At 39.7% G+C, this 18623-nt stretch overlaps 1 protein-coding gene across 1 annotated transcript in view; it reads right to left on the minus strand.

The window, feature by feature from the left end:
• The window catches only part of DNAI4 (dynein axonemal intermediate chain 4), a 93376-nt gene extending 74769 nt beyond the window's left edge, over positions 1–18607 (minus strand). Inside the window, 2 exon segments of the mRNA XM_042952056.1 lie at positions 18351–18458; positions 18460–18607. Of these exon segments, the coding sequence (XP_042807990.1) occupies positions 18351–18458; positions 18460–18518 (167 nt within the window). The 5' untranslated portion in view covers positions 18519–18607.
• Between the last annotated feature and the right edge of the window lie 16 nt (positions 18608–18623).

The raw sequence follows: 18623 nt of genomic DNA on the forward strand, positions 1-18623 counted from the left end.
TTCCTCTTTTCCCCTTGAACATATAATTATGCTCCATTCATCCCCCCAACTAAAAAATCCTTCCTTTAGCTGTGTCTTCCTCTGTTACTTTATCTACGCTTCCTTTCATAGTCTAACTCTTCAAATATTAGTAAATAATACTGTCTACTTCCTTATTCCTTATTGGCTCCAAAATTCACTGCAATCTAGTTCCACCTCTCCTCGCCTACCGCATAGAGATTACTTTCATTACAATCCCCTAGTGCTTCAACTTGTCAAATCCAAGGGACTCTTTTCAGTACTTATCTTTGTAGCATCTGACAGTTAACTCTTCCCTCTTCTGGGACATCACTGTCTCTTATTTTTCAACCTCCTTGGGACCTCTAACCACCTGACCCTTCCATTTTGGACTAATTTGTACCTTTTAGGTTTCTCGTCTCTCTCTATTTAATCCAGAATCTACAACTCACTAATTGAATAACTCTTTTACCATTATGTTCAACTTGGATTTTCTTTTTCTTTGACCTTTTGCCCTATCCTTACAAAAGCTAGTCCTCCCATTTTATTTCTCCTTTATTAGTTTCCTCTTTTAAAGATTACACTTAAGCTCAAACCCCAGTTATTAGTTTGTTCTCTCTCTATACACACACACACACACACACACACACACACACACACACACACACAATATCCCTGAGTAAATTTACCAACATCCATAGTTTCAATGACTACTTCTATTCCACTTCCTTATGGAAGTCTATCATTACCACTACTACCTCCTTTCTTCCATCCCCTGAAGATTTTATATCCTAAATTACTGACTCTCTCTCAAATATTACTTCTGGCATAATTCTTGAGTATTTCAATATCCATGAAGGTAATCCTTTTAATGTTATGGCCTCTTATAACTTGAAGCCTTCTCACATACATGATCTAGCCCTCCTTGCTATGTCAGCTACTTATTCCCATGGTCATACATGGTCATCCCGTTGCTAAGGGCAAGGTCAACTATCACTTCCTTTTTTTCCAGCTTATACACCCTCTGAATACCCAAATTCAAACAACTCTATTCAACTCCCTTCAACTCCATTGTCACCTTAGAGTCCTTGATTCTATCTACCATGTTTACTCCCTTCCCCATCTCTCTCATGCAATCTCTTTCTCTCCTGAGCTTACAGTTAATAAATATAAGCCATAATTAATTATAGGCATACCTCGGAGATATTGCAGGTTCAGTTCCAGGCTACCACAATAAAGCAAGTATCACAATAAAGTGAGTAAAATGAATTTTTTTGGTTTCTTAGTGCATATAAAAGTTATGTTTACACTATAGTCTATTAAATGTGCAATACTATTATGTCTAAGAACACAACATACATATCTTAATTAAAAAATACTTTATTGCAGGGGTGCCTGGGTGGCTCAGTCATTTAAGCTTCTGACTTCGGCTCTGGTCATGATCTCATGGTTTGTGAGTTCGAGCCCCACGTCAGGCTCTGTGCTGACAGCTCAGAGCTTGGAGCCTGCTTCAGATTCCGTGTCTCCCTCTCTCTCTGCCCCTACGCTGCTTGCACTCTCTCACTCTCTCTCAAAAAAAAAATAAACATTGAAAAATTTAAAAAAAATACTTTATTGCTAAAAATGTTAACTATCATCTGAGCTTTCAGTGAGTAATAATCATGGATATGGTTCATGATAAGAAATACAATAATAAAAAAGTTTGAAATATTGTAAGAATTACTGAAATGTGACACAGTGCCAAAAAGTGAGCAAATGTTGTTTGACAAATGGCTCCAGTAAGACAAGCTCAACACAGGGTTGCCAGAAACCTTCAATCTGTAAAGTACACAGTATCAACAAAGTGCCATACAGTGAAGTGCAATAAAATGAGGTATGCCTGTGTTATAATCTTTACTTACATTCTCATCTTCCTTTTCCTTTTCCTTTTTTAAATTCACTGTATTTGCTGGCAAAACCAAAACTATGATCCATTCCAATCATCTTCTTATGTTGAGCCTTGCACCTGTGTATCAACCATGTTTCTAGCTTCGGGTAAACCTGATGTTTTATCATTTGCCATAAATGTATAGGCCCAATATGTCTTGTTCTGGACAAACTGATATGCTCAAGTTACTGTACCTTGGTTTCCCGACTCCTTGTCACTCCTTCCCCTCCCAGGGGTACAATTTTCCAATGCGAACCAGTCTATCCCCAACCATCTCTCTTATCAGGCTCTCACACTGTGGGCCACTATATATCTTCCCTAATCACCCTATAGCCAGGTACCAGACAACTTGGGATGGTCCCTAGGTTCCAGATCCCACTGAAATGATTCAAACTAGTCCAGCTTAAGCCTGTTCACCATGTCTCACTCTACCTTCCCACCAAAAGCACAATAGAGATGGGCCCACAGTTTCTCCCTTTCCCTCTGCCTGGTGGCTAACCACACTGCTTCCCCATGTAGCCCCCTGTAGCATTGCCTGCCCTCTCCTCTTGGACACTATGAGTAATAAACTATTTTTTTCAATGGCAATCACTTCCTGATCTGTTGACCTTCCTATACCTCTAATTTTCTTTAATACACTATGTTTTAATTGAACCTGTACAGCTAAAAGAAGCTGGAGAAAAAACATCCAAGTATGATGCCAGGTCTCACTTTATGGATTTTTGCTTTAAAGTGTGTCCTTAAAATTAAAAAGTATATGGAAGCCAATGAAAATGATAACACCACAACCCAAAACCACTGGGAGCAGCAAAGACAGTCATAAGAGGAAAGTACATAGCAATCCAGGGCTTCCTAAAGAAGAAAGAAAGCTCTCAGATACACAACCTAACATTACGCCTTAAAGAGCTGGAAAAAGAACAGCAAATAAAACCCAAAACCAGCAGAAGACAGGAAATAATAAAGATTAGAGCAGAAATTAATGCTATCGAAATAAACAAACAAAAAAAACCCAGTAGAACAGATCAATGAAAACAGAAGCTGGTTCTTTGAAAGAATTAAAAATTGCTAAACCACTAGCCAGTTTGATCAAAAAGAAAAAGGAAAGGACCCAAATAAATAAAATCAAGAATGAAAGAGGAGAGATCACAACCAACACAGAAATAAAAACAATAATAAGAGAATATTATGAGCAATTATATGCCAATAAAATTGGCAATCTGAAAGAAATTGACAAATTCCTAGAAACATATACATTACCAAAACTGAAACAGGAATAAATAGAAAATTTGAACAGACCTATAACCAGTAAAGAAATTGAATTAGTAATTAAAAATCTCCCAAAAACCAAGAGTCCAGGGCCAGATGGCTTTCCAGGGGAATTCTACCAAACATTTAAGGAAGAGTTAACACCTATTCTCTTGAAGCTGTTCCAAAAAATAGAAATGGAAGGAAAACTTCCAAACTCTTTCAAGGCCAGGATTACCTCGATTCCAAAACTAGACAGAGACCCCACTAAAAAAAAGAACTATAGACCAATTTCCCTGACAAACATGGATGCAAAAATCCTCAATAAGATATTAGCCAACCGATCAAACAATACATTAAAAAAATTATTCACCACGACCAAGTGGGATTTATACCTGGGATGCAGGGCTAGCTCAATATCCACAAAACAATTAACATGATTCATCACATCAATAAAAGCACAAGAACCATATGATCCTCTCAATAGATGCAGAGAAAGTATTTGACAAAATACAGCATGCTTTCTTGATAAAAACACTCAAGAAAGTAGTGATAGAAGGATCATACCTTGAGATCATAAAAGCCACACATGAGACACCCAACGCTAATATCATCCTCAATGGGGAAAAACAGAGCTTTCCCCCTAAGGTCAGGAACAAGACAGGGATGTCCACTCTCACCACTGTTATTCAACATAGTATTGGAAGTCTTAGCCTCTGCAATCAGACAACACAAAGAAATAAAAGGCATCCAAATCCGCCAGGAGGAGGTCAAACTTTCACTCTTTGCAGATAACATGATACTCTATATGGAAAAGCCAAAAGATTCCACCAAAAAACTGCTAGAACTGAATCATGAATTCAGCAAAGTTACCAGATATAAAATCAATGCACAGAAATCGGTGCATTCTATTCACCAACAATGAAACAACAGAAAGAGAAATCAAGGAGTCGATCCCATTTACAGTTGCACAAAAAACCATAAAATACCTAGGAATAAATCTAATGAAAGAAGTGAAAAATCTATACACTGAAAACTATAGAAAGCTTATGAAAGAAATTGAAGAAGACACAAAAAAATGGAAAAAGATTACATGATCCTGGATAGGAAGAACAAATATTGTTAAAATGTCAATACTACCCAAAGCAAGCTACATATTCAATGCAATCCCTATCAAAATAACACCAGAATTCTTCACAGAGCTAGAACAAATAATCCTAAAATTTGTATGGAACCAGAAAAGACCCCGAATACCCAAAGCAATCTTGAAAAAGAAAACCAAAGCAGGAGGCATCACAATCCTGGACTTCAAGCTATACTACAAAGCTGTAATCATCAAGACAGTATGGTACTGGCACAAGAACAGACACTCAGATCAATGGAACAGAATAGAGAACCCAGAAATGGACCCACAAACGTATGGCCAACTAATCTTTGACAAATCAGGAAAGAATATCCAACAGAATAAAGACAGTCTCTTCAGCAAGTGGTGCCGAGAAAACTGGACAGCAACATGCAGAAGAATGAATCTGGACCACTTTCTTACACCACACACAAAAATAAACTCAAAATGGATGAAAGACCTAAATGTAAGACAGGGAGCCATCAAAATCCTCGAGGAGAAAGCAGGCAAAAACCTCTTTGATCTCAGCCACAGCAACTTCTTACTCAATACATCTCCAGAGGCAAGGGAAACAAAAGCAAAAGTGAACTACTGGGACCCCATCAAAATAAAATCTTCTGCACAGCGAAGGAAACAATCAGCAAAACTAAAAGGCAACCGGCAGAATGGGAGAAGATATTTGCAAACGACATATCAGATAAAGAGTTAGTATCCAAAATCTATAAAGAACTTATCAAACTCAAACCCAAAAAACAAATAATCGAATGAAGAAATGGGCAAAAGACATGAATAGACACTTCTCCAAAGAAGACATACAGATGGCCAACTGACATGTGAAAAAATGCTCAATATCACTCATCAGGGAAATACAAATAAAAACCACAATGAGATATCACCTCACACCTGTCAGAATGGCTAACATTAACAACTCAGGCAACAACAGATGTTGGCGAGGATGCAGAGAAAGAGGGTCTCTTTTGCATTGTTGGTGGGAATGCAAGCTGGTGTAGCCACTCTGGAAAACAGTATGGAGGTTCCTCAAAAAACTAAAAATAGAACTACCCTACGACCCAGCAATTATACTACGAGGCATTTATCCAAGGGATACAGGTGTGCTGTTTTGAAGGGACACATGCACCCCCATGTTTATAGCAGCACTATCAACAATAGCCAAAGTATGGAAAGAGCCCAAATGTCCATCGATGGATGAATGGATAGAGATGTGGTATATATATATGGAGTATTACTTGGCGATTAAGAAGAATGAAATCTTGACATTTGCAACTACGTGGATGGAACTGGAGGGTATTATGGTAAGTAAAATTAGCCAGAGAAAGACAAGTATCATATGACTTCACTTATATGAGGACTTTAAGAGATAAGACAGATGAACATAAGGGAAGGGAAACAAAAATAACAGAAAAACAGGGAGGGGGACAAAATATAAGAGACTCTTTTTTTTTTTTTTTTTAATTTTTTTTTTTTTCAACGTTTTTTATTTATTTTTTTTGGGACAGAGAGAGACAGAGCATGAACGGGGGAGGGGCAGAGAGAGAGGGAGACACAGAATCGGAAACAGGCTCCAGACTCCGAGCCATCAGCCCAGAGCCTGACGCGGGGCTCGAACTCACGGACCGCGAGATCGTGACCTGGCTGAAGTCGGACGCTTAACCGACTGCGCCACCCAGGCGCCCCAAGAGACTCTTAAATACAGACAACAAACAGAGGGTTACTGGAGGGGTTGTGGGAGGGGGATGGGCTAAATGGGTAAGGAGCATTAAGGAATCTACTCCTGAAATCATTGTTCCACTATATGCTAACTAATTTGGATGTAAATTAAAAACAATAAAATTAAAAAAATAAAGTACTTCCAGATTGGAAAAAAAAAAAAAAAAGTGTGCCCTTAATGTGCCAGCAATCATACTGCATCTTTTTTTTGGTTCACTTTTTAGTACACCTTCTGAGGTCACTATTTCATACTTCTCTCTCCTTGAATATCAAGATTTCCTCTCCCATCTTTACTTTCAGCTTATTAAATGAGAAAAATGAGCTAATCAGGTAACTTTCAAATATTGTCACGGTCACAACTATGCACCTGTCTATATCTATGTCTACATTCTCTATTTTTCTCTTCCTACTCTGGACAAATTACCCATGATTCCAGCTTAGGACAATTTCTCTACTCCTGTACTAAATTCCATTTCTTCCTGCCTATTCAAGGACATTGCTCTAGTAATTCTCTCATGCATCATAAACTTTTGTCAGTCTATTGGATTATTCCTTTCAGCATGTAAACATGCTATTGTTTTCTTATCTTAAAAAATTTCTCTTGGGGCGCCTGGGTGGCTCGGTCGGTTAAGCGTCTGACTTCGGCTCAGGTCATGATCTCATGGTCCGTGAGTTCGAGCCCCGCGTCGGGCTCTGTGCTGACAGCTCAGAGCCTGGAGCCTGTTTCAGATTCTGTGTCTCCCTCTCTCTCTGCTCCTCCCCTGTTCATGCTCTGTCTCTCTCTGTCTCAAAAATAAATAAACATTAAAAAAAAAAAAAATTTCTCTTGATTCCATCTACCTCTCCAGTTACCATTCATTCATCTTTCCTTTAATTATAGCAACTCCTTTGAAAGAACAATCTGTACTTATTGTTTCTCTTTTTTTAATAAAGTAATTAATTAATTAATTAATTAATGTATTCATTTATTTGAGAGAGAGAGACACAGAGCACGTGTGAGTAGGGGAGAGGGGCAGAAGGAGAGAGAATCTTAAGCAGCCTCCACACTCTGTGCAGAGCCTGATGCAGGGCTTGATCCCACAACCCCGGGACCATGTCCCAAGCTGAGATCAAGAGTGGGAAGCTCAACTGACTGACCCACCCAGGCACCCCTATACTTTTGGCTTCTAATATCCCTCCGTTTATACTCTCTTGAACCTGATCCAGTCAGGTTTTAGCCCTTATCATTCCACCAAAAGAACTCTTACTGAGGTCCACTCACTTCCACAATATTAATGCCAATGTTCTCATCTTACTTTCCAGCAGAATTTACACTGCTCCTTCTTTGTTCTTTGACTTTTTTTTTTTTTTTTTTTTAACTTGGATTGCAGGACACTTTCCTTATCCGGTTTGCCTTCTACTTTTTCTGCAGTGTTCATCCTTGGGCTCTTCCTATTTCTGTCTATACTCATAGCCTAGGTGAACTCATCCAATGCATGATTTATAAACCATCTATATGATAATGACTCCCAAATATATATCTCTAACTGTACCTATATCCTCTGAACCCTAGACCTATATACCCATCTCCTTACTTGACATCTCAGACTCAAAATTAGCATGTCCAAAATTGAGCTTCTGACAATCTCGCCCTCACCCTGTCCAACAAACCTACTTCTCTTGCAGTCTCCCTCCCTTTTTGTCAAAGATAATGTGATTCTTTCAGTTGCTCAGGTGAAAAACTTCAAAATATATCCCAAATTCAACCATTTTGTTATCTTCCTTGTTGCCACCATCCTGGTACAAATAACTATCCTATCTCTCTTGGATTGTTGCAGTAGCCTTCTAACTCATCTTCTTGCTTAACATCAGTCCCTTGAAGTCCATTCACCACATGGCAACCAGAGTGATCCCTTAAAACACAAATTAGATCATGTCACTGCTCTACTTAAAACCCTCCATTTATTTACCATCTCATTCAGAGTAAAGGCCTAAGACCTCACTATGACCTAAAAAGTCCTACATGCATCCAGTTAGGTCTCTGACTTTATGTTCAATATTCTCTCCCTTGTATACTTTACTCTCGTCACACTGGCATCCTTGATATTGGCAGGCGTATTTCCTTATCAGAGCCTTTGTCCTTGCTATCCTCTTTACCTGAAACGCTTTTCCCAATAAATAAACATGTTTAGCATCCTTTCTTCGAAGGTCTTTACTTAAAATCACCTTCTTAGTGTGACCTTCCCTGGCTCCTCTATCTAAAATGTCAAATACTCCTCCTCTTAAATATTTCATATCCCCTTGCTTTACTTTTCTCCATAGGACTTATACAACATAATGCATCTTTTACTTATGTATCTTATGAATTAGCTGTCTCCCCACTCCATAGAAGTTAAGTTCCATGGGGGTAAAAATTTGGGTTTGTTCAGGGGCACCTGGGTGGCTCAGTTGGCTAAGCATCTGACTTTGACTCAGGTCATGATCTCACAGTTCATGAGTTCAAGCCCCGCGTTGGGCTCTGTGCTGACAGCTCAAAGCCTGGAGCCTGCTTCAGATTCTGTGTCTCCCTCTCTCTGTGTTCCTCCTCTGCTTGTGCTCTGTCTTTCTCTCTCTCTCAAAAATAAATAAAGATTTTTTAAAAAAAATTAAAAATGGCACCAGCATTCTTCTCGAAGCTAGAACAAGCAATCCTAAAATTTGTATGGAACCACAAGAGACCCCAAATAGCCAAAGTAATATTGAAGAAGAAGACCAAAGTGGGAGGCATCACAGTCCCAGACTTTAGCCTCTACTACAAAGCTATAATCATCAAGACAGCACGGGCACGGTATTGGCACAAAAACAGACACATAGACCAATGGAATAGTATAGAGACTCCAGAATTGGACCCACAAAAGTATGGCCAACTAATCTTTGACAAAGCAGGAAAGAATATCCAATGGAAAAAAGATGGTCTCTTTTTTTTTTTTTTTAATTTTTTAATGTTTATTTATTTTTGAGACAGAGAGAGACAGAGCATGAATGGGGGAGGGTCAGAGAGAGGGAGACACAGAATCTGAAACAGGCTCCAGGCTCTGAGCTGTCAGCACAGAGCCTGACGCGGGGCTCGAACTCACGGACCACGAGATCATGACCTGAGCCGAAGTCGGCTACTTAACCAACTGAGCCACCCAGGCGCCCCAAGACGGTCTCTTTAACAAATGGTGCTGGGAGAACTGGGCAGCAACATGCAGAAGAATGAAACTAGACCACTTTCTTACACCATTCACAAAAATAAACCCAAAATGGATAAAGGACCTGAATGTGAGACAGAAAACCATCAAAACCCTAGAGGAGAAAGCAGGAGAAAACCTCTCTGACCTCAGCCGCAGCAATTTTTTACTTGACACATCTCCAAAGGCAAGGGAATTAAAAGCAAAAATGAACTATTGGGACCTCATGAAGATAAAAAGCTTCTGCACAGCAAAGAAACAATCAACAAAACTAAAAGGCAACCAACGGAATGGGAAAAGATATTTGCAAATGACATATCAGACGAAGGGCTAGTATCCAAAATCTATAAAGAACTCACCAAACTCCACACCCAAAAAACAAATAATCCAGTGAAGAAATGGGCAGAAAACATGAATAGACACTTCTCTAACGAAGACATCCGGATGGCCAACAGGCACATGAAAAGATGCTCAACGTCACTCCTCTTCAGGGAAATACAAATCAAAACCACACTAAGATACCACCTCACGCCAGTCAGAGTGGCTAAAATGAACAAATCAGGAGACTATAGATGCTGGCAAGGATGTGGAGAAACGGGAACCCTCTTGTACTGTTGGTGGGAATGCAAACTGGTGCAGCCGCTCTGGAAAACAGTGTGGAGGTTCCTCAAAAAATTAAAAATAGATCTACCCTATGACCCAGCAATTACACTGCTAGGAATTTACCCAAGGGCTACAGGAGTGCTGATGCATAGGGGCACTTGTACCCCAATGTTTACAGCAGCACTTTCAACAATAGCCAAATTATGGGAAGAGCCTATGAATGGATAAATTGTGGTTTATATACACAATGGAATACTACTTGGCAATGAGAAAGAATGAAATATGGCCTTTTGTAGCAATGTGGATGGAACTGGAGAGTGTTATGCTAAGTGAAATAAGTCATACAGAGAAAGAGAGATACCATATGTTTTCTCTCTTATGTGGATCCTGTGAAACTTAACAGAAGATCATGGGGGAGGGGGAAAGGAAGGAAAAAAAAGAGTTAGGGAGAGAGCCAAACCATAAGAGACTCTTAAAAACTGAGACTAAACTGAGGGTTGATGGGGGGTGGGAGGGGAAAGTGGGTGATGGGCATTGAGGAGGGCTTCTGTTGGGATAAGCACTGGGTGTTGTATGGAAACCAATTTGACAATAAATTTCATATAAAAAAATTAAAAAAAAATTTTTTTTTTTAAATTTGGGTCTGTTTTGTTCCCTGCTATATCCCTAATGCCTGCAATAGTACTCAACACACAGTAGCTGCTTAATAAATATTTGTTGAATAAATCATTATATCTAACTCAAAACATTCAATCTTCATACTCAGATGTTTACCAGCCTACTGGGTGGCTCTAGCTAAATATCTATAAGACATCTCAAACTGAATAGATGCATAATGAAATATCACACTTACTCATAAATCAGTTCTTCCTCTTTTATTCCCCATAGGACCCCAATAGAAAGGAATTAGTGAATGATGTTATATCTATCAATTAGGTAGTCACTGGGATCTTATGAGAGCATTATCAGTGACCCCCCAAATCTCCACATTCTAAGTTTTATGGGAAGGAACCGTGTTTATCATGTCCACAATTTCAGGTCCAGCTATTAGCAGTCTGCCTGATAGATAGGCAATCAGAAAATACAGACCACTTTTTGAAAGAAATTAAAAGAAGTACCTGTAGCCAATTATGTTAGAAATTTATGGTATAGGGGCACCTGGTGGCTCAGTTGGTTTAAGGGTCCAACTTCACCTCAGGTCATGGTCTCATGGTTTGTGAGTTCAAGCCCCACATCTGGCATTCTGCTATCAGCATGGATCCTGCATTGGATCCTCTGTCCCCCTCTCTCGCTCTACGCATCCCCTGCTTGCACGCACATGCGTACTTTCTCTCTCTCTCTGAAAAATAAACACTTAAAAAAATCTGTGGTATGTCTCTAACTACATTAGAAAATAGATATTTCAATAGAGGCAAATTAGAGAAGATAACCACTTTGAGGTTTCGGGAAGAGGTAACCACTTTGAAAGCCACTACACCTGAAAATAGAGTCATAATACAAATGGTTATGTACAGCTGCACATTCTGGAGTTTCCTGAAGCAGGGACCTAGTTTGTTTTGACTCCTGTAACTTCATTATGTAGGGCAATAACTGAAAAATATAAGGCATTCAATTGGTATCTGTAGAAAGAACTCCTGATGATCACTTCCATGTAAACAGAGGCAAATGACATTTAAAACATACTACATATACACAAATCTCACTATGAAATAACCACAAAAATAAAAGTAGGTGTGGCTTGTGAAAAAGTTTCTGTTTTAGCCCCTTCTTAGTTTAATGGGATGATGGTAATTTTTTTTAATATAATTTATTGTCAAGTTGGCTAACATACAATGTATACAGTGTGCTCTTGGTTTTGGGGGTAGATTCCCGTGATTCACCGCTTACATACAACCATACAACACCCAGTGCTCATCTCAAGTGCCCTCATCAATAGCCATCACCCATTTTCCCCTCTTTCCCGCCCTCCTCCCCCACCCCATCAACCCTGTTTGTTCTCTGTATTTAAGGGTCTCATGGTTTGCCTCCCTCCCTTTCTGTAACTATTTTTTCTCCTTCTCTTCTCCCATGGTCTTCTGTTAACTTTCTCAAGTTCCACATGAGTAAAAACATATGATATGTATCTTTCTCTGACTTATTTCACTTAGCATAATACCCTCCAGTTCTATCCACGTTGCTGCAAATGACAGGATTTCATTCTTGAAATGATGGTAATTCCAACCTAAACCAAATAAATTTCTTCCATTCATTCTAGTTATTTATAGAACACTTGCTATACATAAGGCCCTGTGCTAAACACTGGCAAAGATACAATATGAATCAGATATAGACCCTAAGGAACTTATAGTCTAATAAAAGAAATAAAATGTGTATATGATTATAATGCAAGTACAAAATTGTATTTGCCTCAAAAGAAGTACACAGAAGATGAAATGAGAGTTGTATTAAGATGACTTTGGCTGAGAGGTTTGAACAGAGAAATTATGAGTGACATCTGAGTTAGGTCTTGAATTGTTAAGTGGGATTCCAAAGACATACTTGGGGTGTGCATATAAATGTGTGTTTGTGTTTGGTGTGGGTGGAGGTGAAGGGGGACAAAGGCATTGGAGTAAGATGAAAAATGCACCCTGAGGAAAAATCTTTGTGAACAATGAAGGTAGAAAAGCATGTGGTATATACAGGGAATCTTAAATGATTCAATTAAATACATGAAGGAAAACAAAGTTAACCTTTATAAAAGTAAAACAGCCAGGCTAAGTCTGGGATTTTTTACACAAGCAAGAGAGTGTCTTCGAAGGTTTTTAAGCAGAAGAGTAAAGTGACTTAAACTATGCTTCAGAAAAATTTAGCTGTATGCAGCACATACTATAAGTAAGACCATTAGTTAAGATGCTATGGGAATAGTCCAAGTGAGAAGTAATCAAGGTTTAACACAGGTGGCAGATGTAGAAATAAAACAAATACAACATATACCATGTATTAAGCATGTCTTTTTATCTTTGCATTTTCATGCTTTGACATCTAAGAACTTGTTCATCCTGGAGGGAATGCCCCTCCCAAGGCTAATGGATGCCTATACACAGTAAGGGCTCATTTATAAGCACCCTTATAGAAACCAACCAATCCAGAGCCTAAACCCTTAACAACCTTTATCAGGCTGTCACGGAGATCTCATTCTCTGGGCCACTATCCACCTGCCCTAATCACCCTTGGGACAGGAATCAGACAATTAGAGATAGCCCCTATAACCAGAACCTTCTGAAATTATTTAAATGAGCTCATTGTAAACCTGCTTATTCTGCTTTGTCTGTTCTTCCCACAGAAACCACAATAAAGGTTCGTGCCCATATTTCTTCTTGCTTGTTCTACCTCCAGACTGGCTCTTGTGCTTTCCCATGTGGTCCCCTGTGTGGCATGGCATGCCATGTATCCTGTTTCTAGGGATCCATGAGTATTTAAAAAAATTCCTCCCCTCATAATAGTTATTTCCCTGTCAAAGTGTCTTACATACCTGATTAAAACATAACTCAGGCATCCTTAAAAGACAGCAGATACAGAACTGATCAGAATTGGTAACAGATAATAACAATACTACTTAAATTTTAAATTTCAAAGAACTTCCATCTATATTCTTTAGTTCAATTCTTATAATAACTTGTAAGATATTTAATAGTCATGTTTTACAAATAAGAAAACTAAAACTCAAAGGTCAATTTAAATTTTTTTTTTAACGTTTATTTATTTTTGAGACAGAGAGAGACAGAACATGAACGGGGGAGGGTCAGAGAGAGGGAGACACAGAATCTGAAACAGGCTCCAGGCTCTGAGCGGTCAGCACAGAGCCCGACGTGGGGCTCGAACTCATGGACCGTGAGATCATGACCTGAGCCGAAGTCGGACGCTTAACCAACTGAGCCACCCAGGCGCCCCTCAAAGGTCAATTTAAATGCTCAAACTCATCCAATAATTCAGAGGCTATTAATCTGTTTATTTGTAAATTAAGGTTAATAATAGTACCTATCTCATTGAGTTAAGGTGATGATTAAATTAGTCTTCACTTCTTTTTTTTTAATATTTATTTATTATTTTTGAGACACAGAGAGACAGAGTGTGAGCGGGGGAGGGGCAGAGAGAGAGGGAGACACAGAATCTGAAGCAGGCTCCAGGCTCTGAGCTGTCAGCACAGAGCCCGATGCAGGGCTCAAAATCACAGACTGCAAGATCATGACCTAAGCTGAAGTCAGATACTTAACCGACTGAATCACCCAGGTGCCCCTAAATTACTCTTCACTTCTAAAACACAATAAGAAGTTAAATTGTAGACATGTTCATATTAGATATCAGTGATATCTGATGGAGCCGTCTGGTAGCAGTTAAAAATGCAAGAGTAAAGTGAATTTTAAGGAATAGAAGTGAAAGCTGGAGATTCAGATTTGAGAATCTCTGTACGGAGATGATAAGAAATGAACTGAGTCCCAAAATAAAAACCTAAAGGCATAAAAAGAAGGTAATAGAACCAAGGGGAGAAACTGGAGATAGTAAAAGAAATCAGAAAAGAGGTATTTGAACCAGTAAAGTTCAGGGATAACTTAAATTTATTGAGGAAGATCAACACTGTCAGATGCTGCAGAGAGGTAGAAGTTAAGAAAGCCCATTGAATTTGGTGACTTTTGAAACCTTTAGGTAACTCATTATTGACCTTTGAATAGTTTCTGTACAGAAATGGAGACGACAGATTGCAAGGGTTGAAAAGTGAACATAGATGTTCTGGTCCAACATGTAAAGACCACAAAAGTCATCAATCTTGTTTTTATAACAAGAAAAAAGCTTAGCAAACTGAAAATCAACAGGTTTTTCAGATCCATCATTTAGTTTATAGGCAAACCACTGGCCTGAAAGTTGGACAGGCAGGAGAAAACAGAGAATCACAATTTACTGAGAGTAGAAACTTTGCAACTAGGGCCAGCAAATGGTAGGAAAACTTAAAGGATAACTGACTAATTGCTGGAGACTGAGTGTAGACTAATTTGAAAGGTAAAAATTCCTGAGGGCCCAGCCTCACACGGAGGCCCACCATGAGACTCATCGGGCTCTTGGGATGATCAGAGAAAAACTCCCTAATAATTTCAGCAGGGAGATAGGGCATAACTATTCTAAAATATACTCAGAACGTTCAGTTTTCCTTAACAAAGGCCTGCCCTCAAGGAAAACTATTTTATCAGAGCCTAACCAATGTGGGGGGGAAGAAATACACAACTCCAAGACCCTCTAGACTTCTTGTTCCACCCAAGGAAAAAAAATCTGAGAAACACTTATGAAGGTCACACTGAAGGGACAAACGCCCACTAAAAGACTAAGACTAATCATAGGATTATAGAACACTTCCTCTCCCCCCAACATCTTATCACCACACCAAGAGGTCGCCTGTACAGTAACAGGGGACTGGAATGGGAAGAAATGCAAGGCTCAGACTCTATGAAGGAGTCTCTAGGGAAACCTAAAAAACAGAGGAGACAAACACAAGGACACCAGAGGAAATTGAAGCCTCAAAAACCCACCACACAGCCCAATTTCCAGTCAGATAAACACAAAATCTCACATTAAAGGCTTATTTTCCTCAGTTCATATTACCTGATGCAACATGTTCGCTTTCAACAAAAAATTACAAAGCATATCAAAGGGACAAAGAACAGTCTGAAAAAACAGAGCAAGCATTACAGCCAGACTAAGATATGGCAGAGATTTCAGAACTGTCAAGAATAGGAATTTAAAATAATTATGATTTATATGCTAAGGACTCTAGGGGCACCTGGGTAGCTCAGTCAGTTAAGGGTCCAACTCTTGATTTTGGCTCAGGTAATGATCTCACAGTTTGTGGGATTGAGCCCCACAACGAGCTCTATGCTGACAGCCTGGAGCCTGCTTGGGATTCTCTTCCTGCTTGGGATTCTCTCTCTGTCAAAATAAATAAATAAACTTAAAAAAATATGATGAGGACTCTAATAGAAAAAGTGGATAACATGAAAACTCTAAGAAAGAATCAAAAGGAAATGAATGAACTTGTAAGAAAGGAGAATGGAGGAACTAGGCAGAGAAGTGGGATAAAAGCATTGAAGAAAGAGTGGTTGTTTTTACCATGAAAGGAGATTGCTCATATTGCTAAGCTAATAGAAAAGATCTAATATAGGAAAAACTGGAGTGAGAAAATGGAAAATTGGTAAATACATGTTTTATGAGATTCTTTTCAAGTTCAGGATTAAGTCCTAAAAGGAGAAAGATGAGAAATAACATTGGTTACTGGTCAAACCAATGGTTGTAAACTTTAAAGTCTATGAAATTTTGCTTTAATTGGGTAACCTGGCTATCTCAAAAAATGAAGATTATACTACTTCCCATCTCCCACCTGATTCTTTCCTTAATAGGTAATCTCCTACGAATTTGTCATTATGTAAGAAATTCCCAAGAGAATTTTCTAATCCTCTAAGCTACTATGAGAGTTACAAGACTTTTTAAAAAAAATTCACATGAATTCAACACAATTTTACTTTCAGATTTCCATACCTACAAGTAAAACAAAAATCAGACAGGATGAGCAGTAACCAATATTAGGTTCCGTCAGCAAATACTTATTGAGTGCCTTCTTCATTGAAGGCAATAGCAGTGAACAAAACAAAAATGCCTGCCCCATGGAGTTCGACAATTTGGGTGAAGACAGAATAATGAAAAAGTGTATCATATACCAAGGAGGGATAAGTTTTATTATTTTATGACGGGTGGATTAAAAAAATGTTTTAGTTTTGAGAGAGAGAACATGCACATAAGTGGGGGAGGGGCAGGAGAGAGGGAGAAGGGGAGAGAGAGCGCGAGAGAGAAACCTCTTGTGGCTGGAACCCATGAACCATGAGATCATGACCTGAGCTGAAATCAAAAGTCAGACGCTTAACTGACTGAGCCATCCAGGCACCCTGAGAAGGACTTTTTGTTAAGGTGACGTGTGAAGGAAATGTGAGTCATGAGACTAACTGGGGGTGCAATATACCAAAGAACAGCAAATGCGTAAGCCTTGAAATGGGAAAATAATGTGCCTTACATTGTTGTGAAACAATGAGCCAAAGGAAAGGGTCCAAGGTGAGATCCTGTGGGTCTGTAATGACATGAGCTTTTTACTCACATGGAAAAACTGGAGGGTTTTGAGAAGAGCCACAGTGATTACTAAGTTTGGGGTATTAGAAGACCATTTAGGTGGTTACTGTGATGTGACAGGGACTTTTACATTAGGGAGGTAGTCTCGATTTATTTTGCAGGTAGAAATGATAGAATCTGCTGATGGAGTGGGGCATTAATGAAGTCAAGGGAAACTCCAAGGTTGTTTATTGTGTAATTGGAAGAGTGGAAACTCTCATTTACTGAAATGTCAAAGACTGCAAAGTATATAAGGGGTTGGGGGAGATTAGCTTTGCATATAAATTTGGAGATGCCTATTAACTTCTAAGTGCAGACATTGATTTTTTTAAAGTCTGGATTTTGGAAGAGGTGCTGGCTAGAAATATAAACTTGTGAGTCATTAGTATATAGGCGATTTTTAAAGCATAACGCAATAGTGAAAAAAAAGGTGTTTAAAAACTGACCCCAGCAACACTCCAGTATTTAGATATGGAAAAGAAGAAAAGTTACCACCAGCAAAGCAATTTGAAAACAAGTAGCCATAAACCAAAGAGAGAACTAGGGAGGGCTGGTGTCCAAGAAACCAAACGAAGTGATTCAAAACTTGAGAAGTAGGAGGGTTAAGAAGAAACTGAGGAATGGCCATTGCATTTGGATGCACGCCTATTGCTGACCTTCACGCAAACTATTTTGGTGTTGTGGTGGAATGGAAAAAAGACCCTGAGAACCATATTCTGGAAAGAATGTAAGGATCTCCCCCAAGAACTTTCAACACGTTCTATTAAAGAAAGATTAGCTGAGCTAGTGGAGATTGGAGGAGAGATGCTGAAGGTCTGAGAAGAGAACAAAAGTGGTCCGGAAGTGTGGGAGAATGGATGAATCAGAAAACTTTAGTGCAACTGCTGGGCAGCACTAAAGAACCATTTGAAGTTGTAAGCGAAACAAGTCCACAGAGTTGTGTGCTCTTCTCCAACCTCTCGTTCAAGTGTTGCAGAAATGGCAGAACATTAGCAGGAATGGGTTTTAAAAGCACGATAGCATGAGGAGGCAGGAAAAAACTTCGACGACAGAGCATTAGTAAAGTTCAGTCCTCTGGCTCACTGAAGCTGAGGATTGAATGGGGGCAACAAGCTTGACCCGGCAGACCGGAAAAACCACCCCAGGAATGCTAGGAGGAGGAGCGGTTCTAAACAAAGTAGGTCTTTCCCGTAGAGCAAGCACAGCAGTAGGGGGTTCAAAAAGGCTGTACTAGGCCACGGAAGGCGATACTGCGGTATGAGAGCTTCGAGGGATGACTGAACCCAGACGCACTAAGAGACTGGATCTAAAGGGGCTTCCTCCGAGACCCAGGAAGATTAGCGCCGGAACTTACAACCAGAGGTTCTGTTGCTTGCGGCTGTTTGCTGGAGAGATAGGCATGGTTGCGACAGGCTGTGGAGTGGTGGGCCACCCCTTCCCTGGCTGCTTCTGGAGTCCCTGTACCCCAGCCCTCGGCGTTAGCGGCTCTGGCTGAGGCTCGGGAATGTTTGCCGGGCGTCATGGAGACGGAGGAACCCTGGCTCAACAAGCGACCGCGCGGTTGGCTGGCGGCTGGAGACCGAGGAGGAGGGCGGAGGCGGAGGGGAGGGCAGAGGGTTGGTGGAGC

This window comes from Panthera leo, chromosome C1, assembly GCF_018350215.1.
Source record: "Panthera leo isolate Ple1 chromosome C1, P.leo_Ple1_pat1.1, whole genome shotgun sequence".
NCBI lineage: Eukaryota > Metazoa > Chordata > Mammalia > Carnivora > Felidae > Panthera > Panthera leo.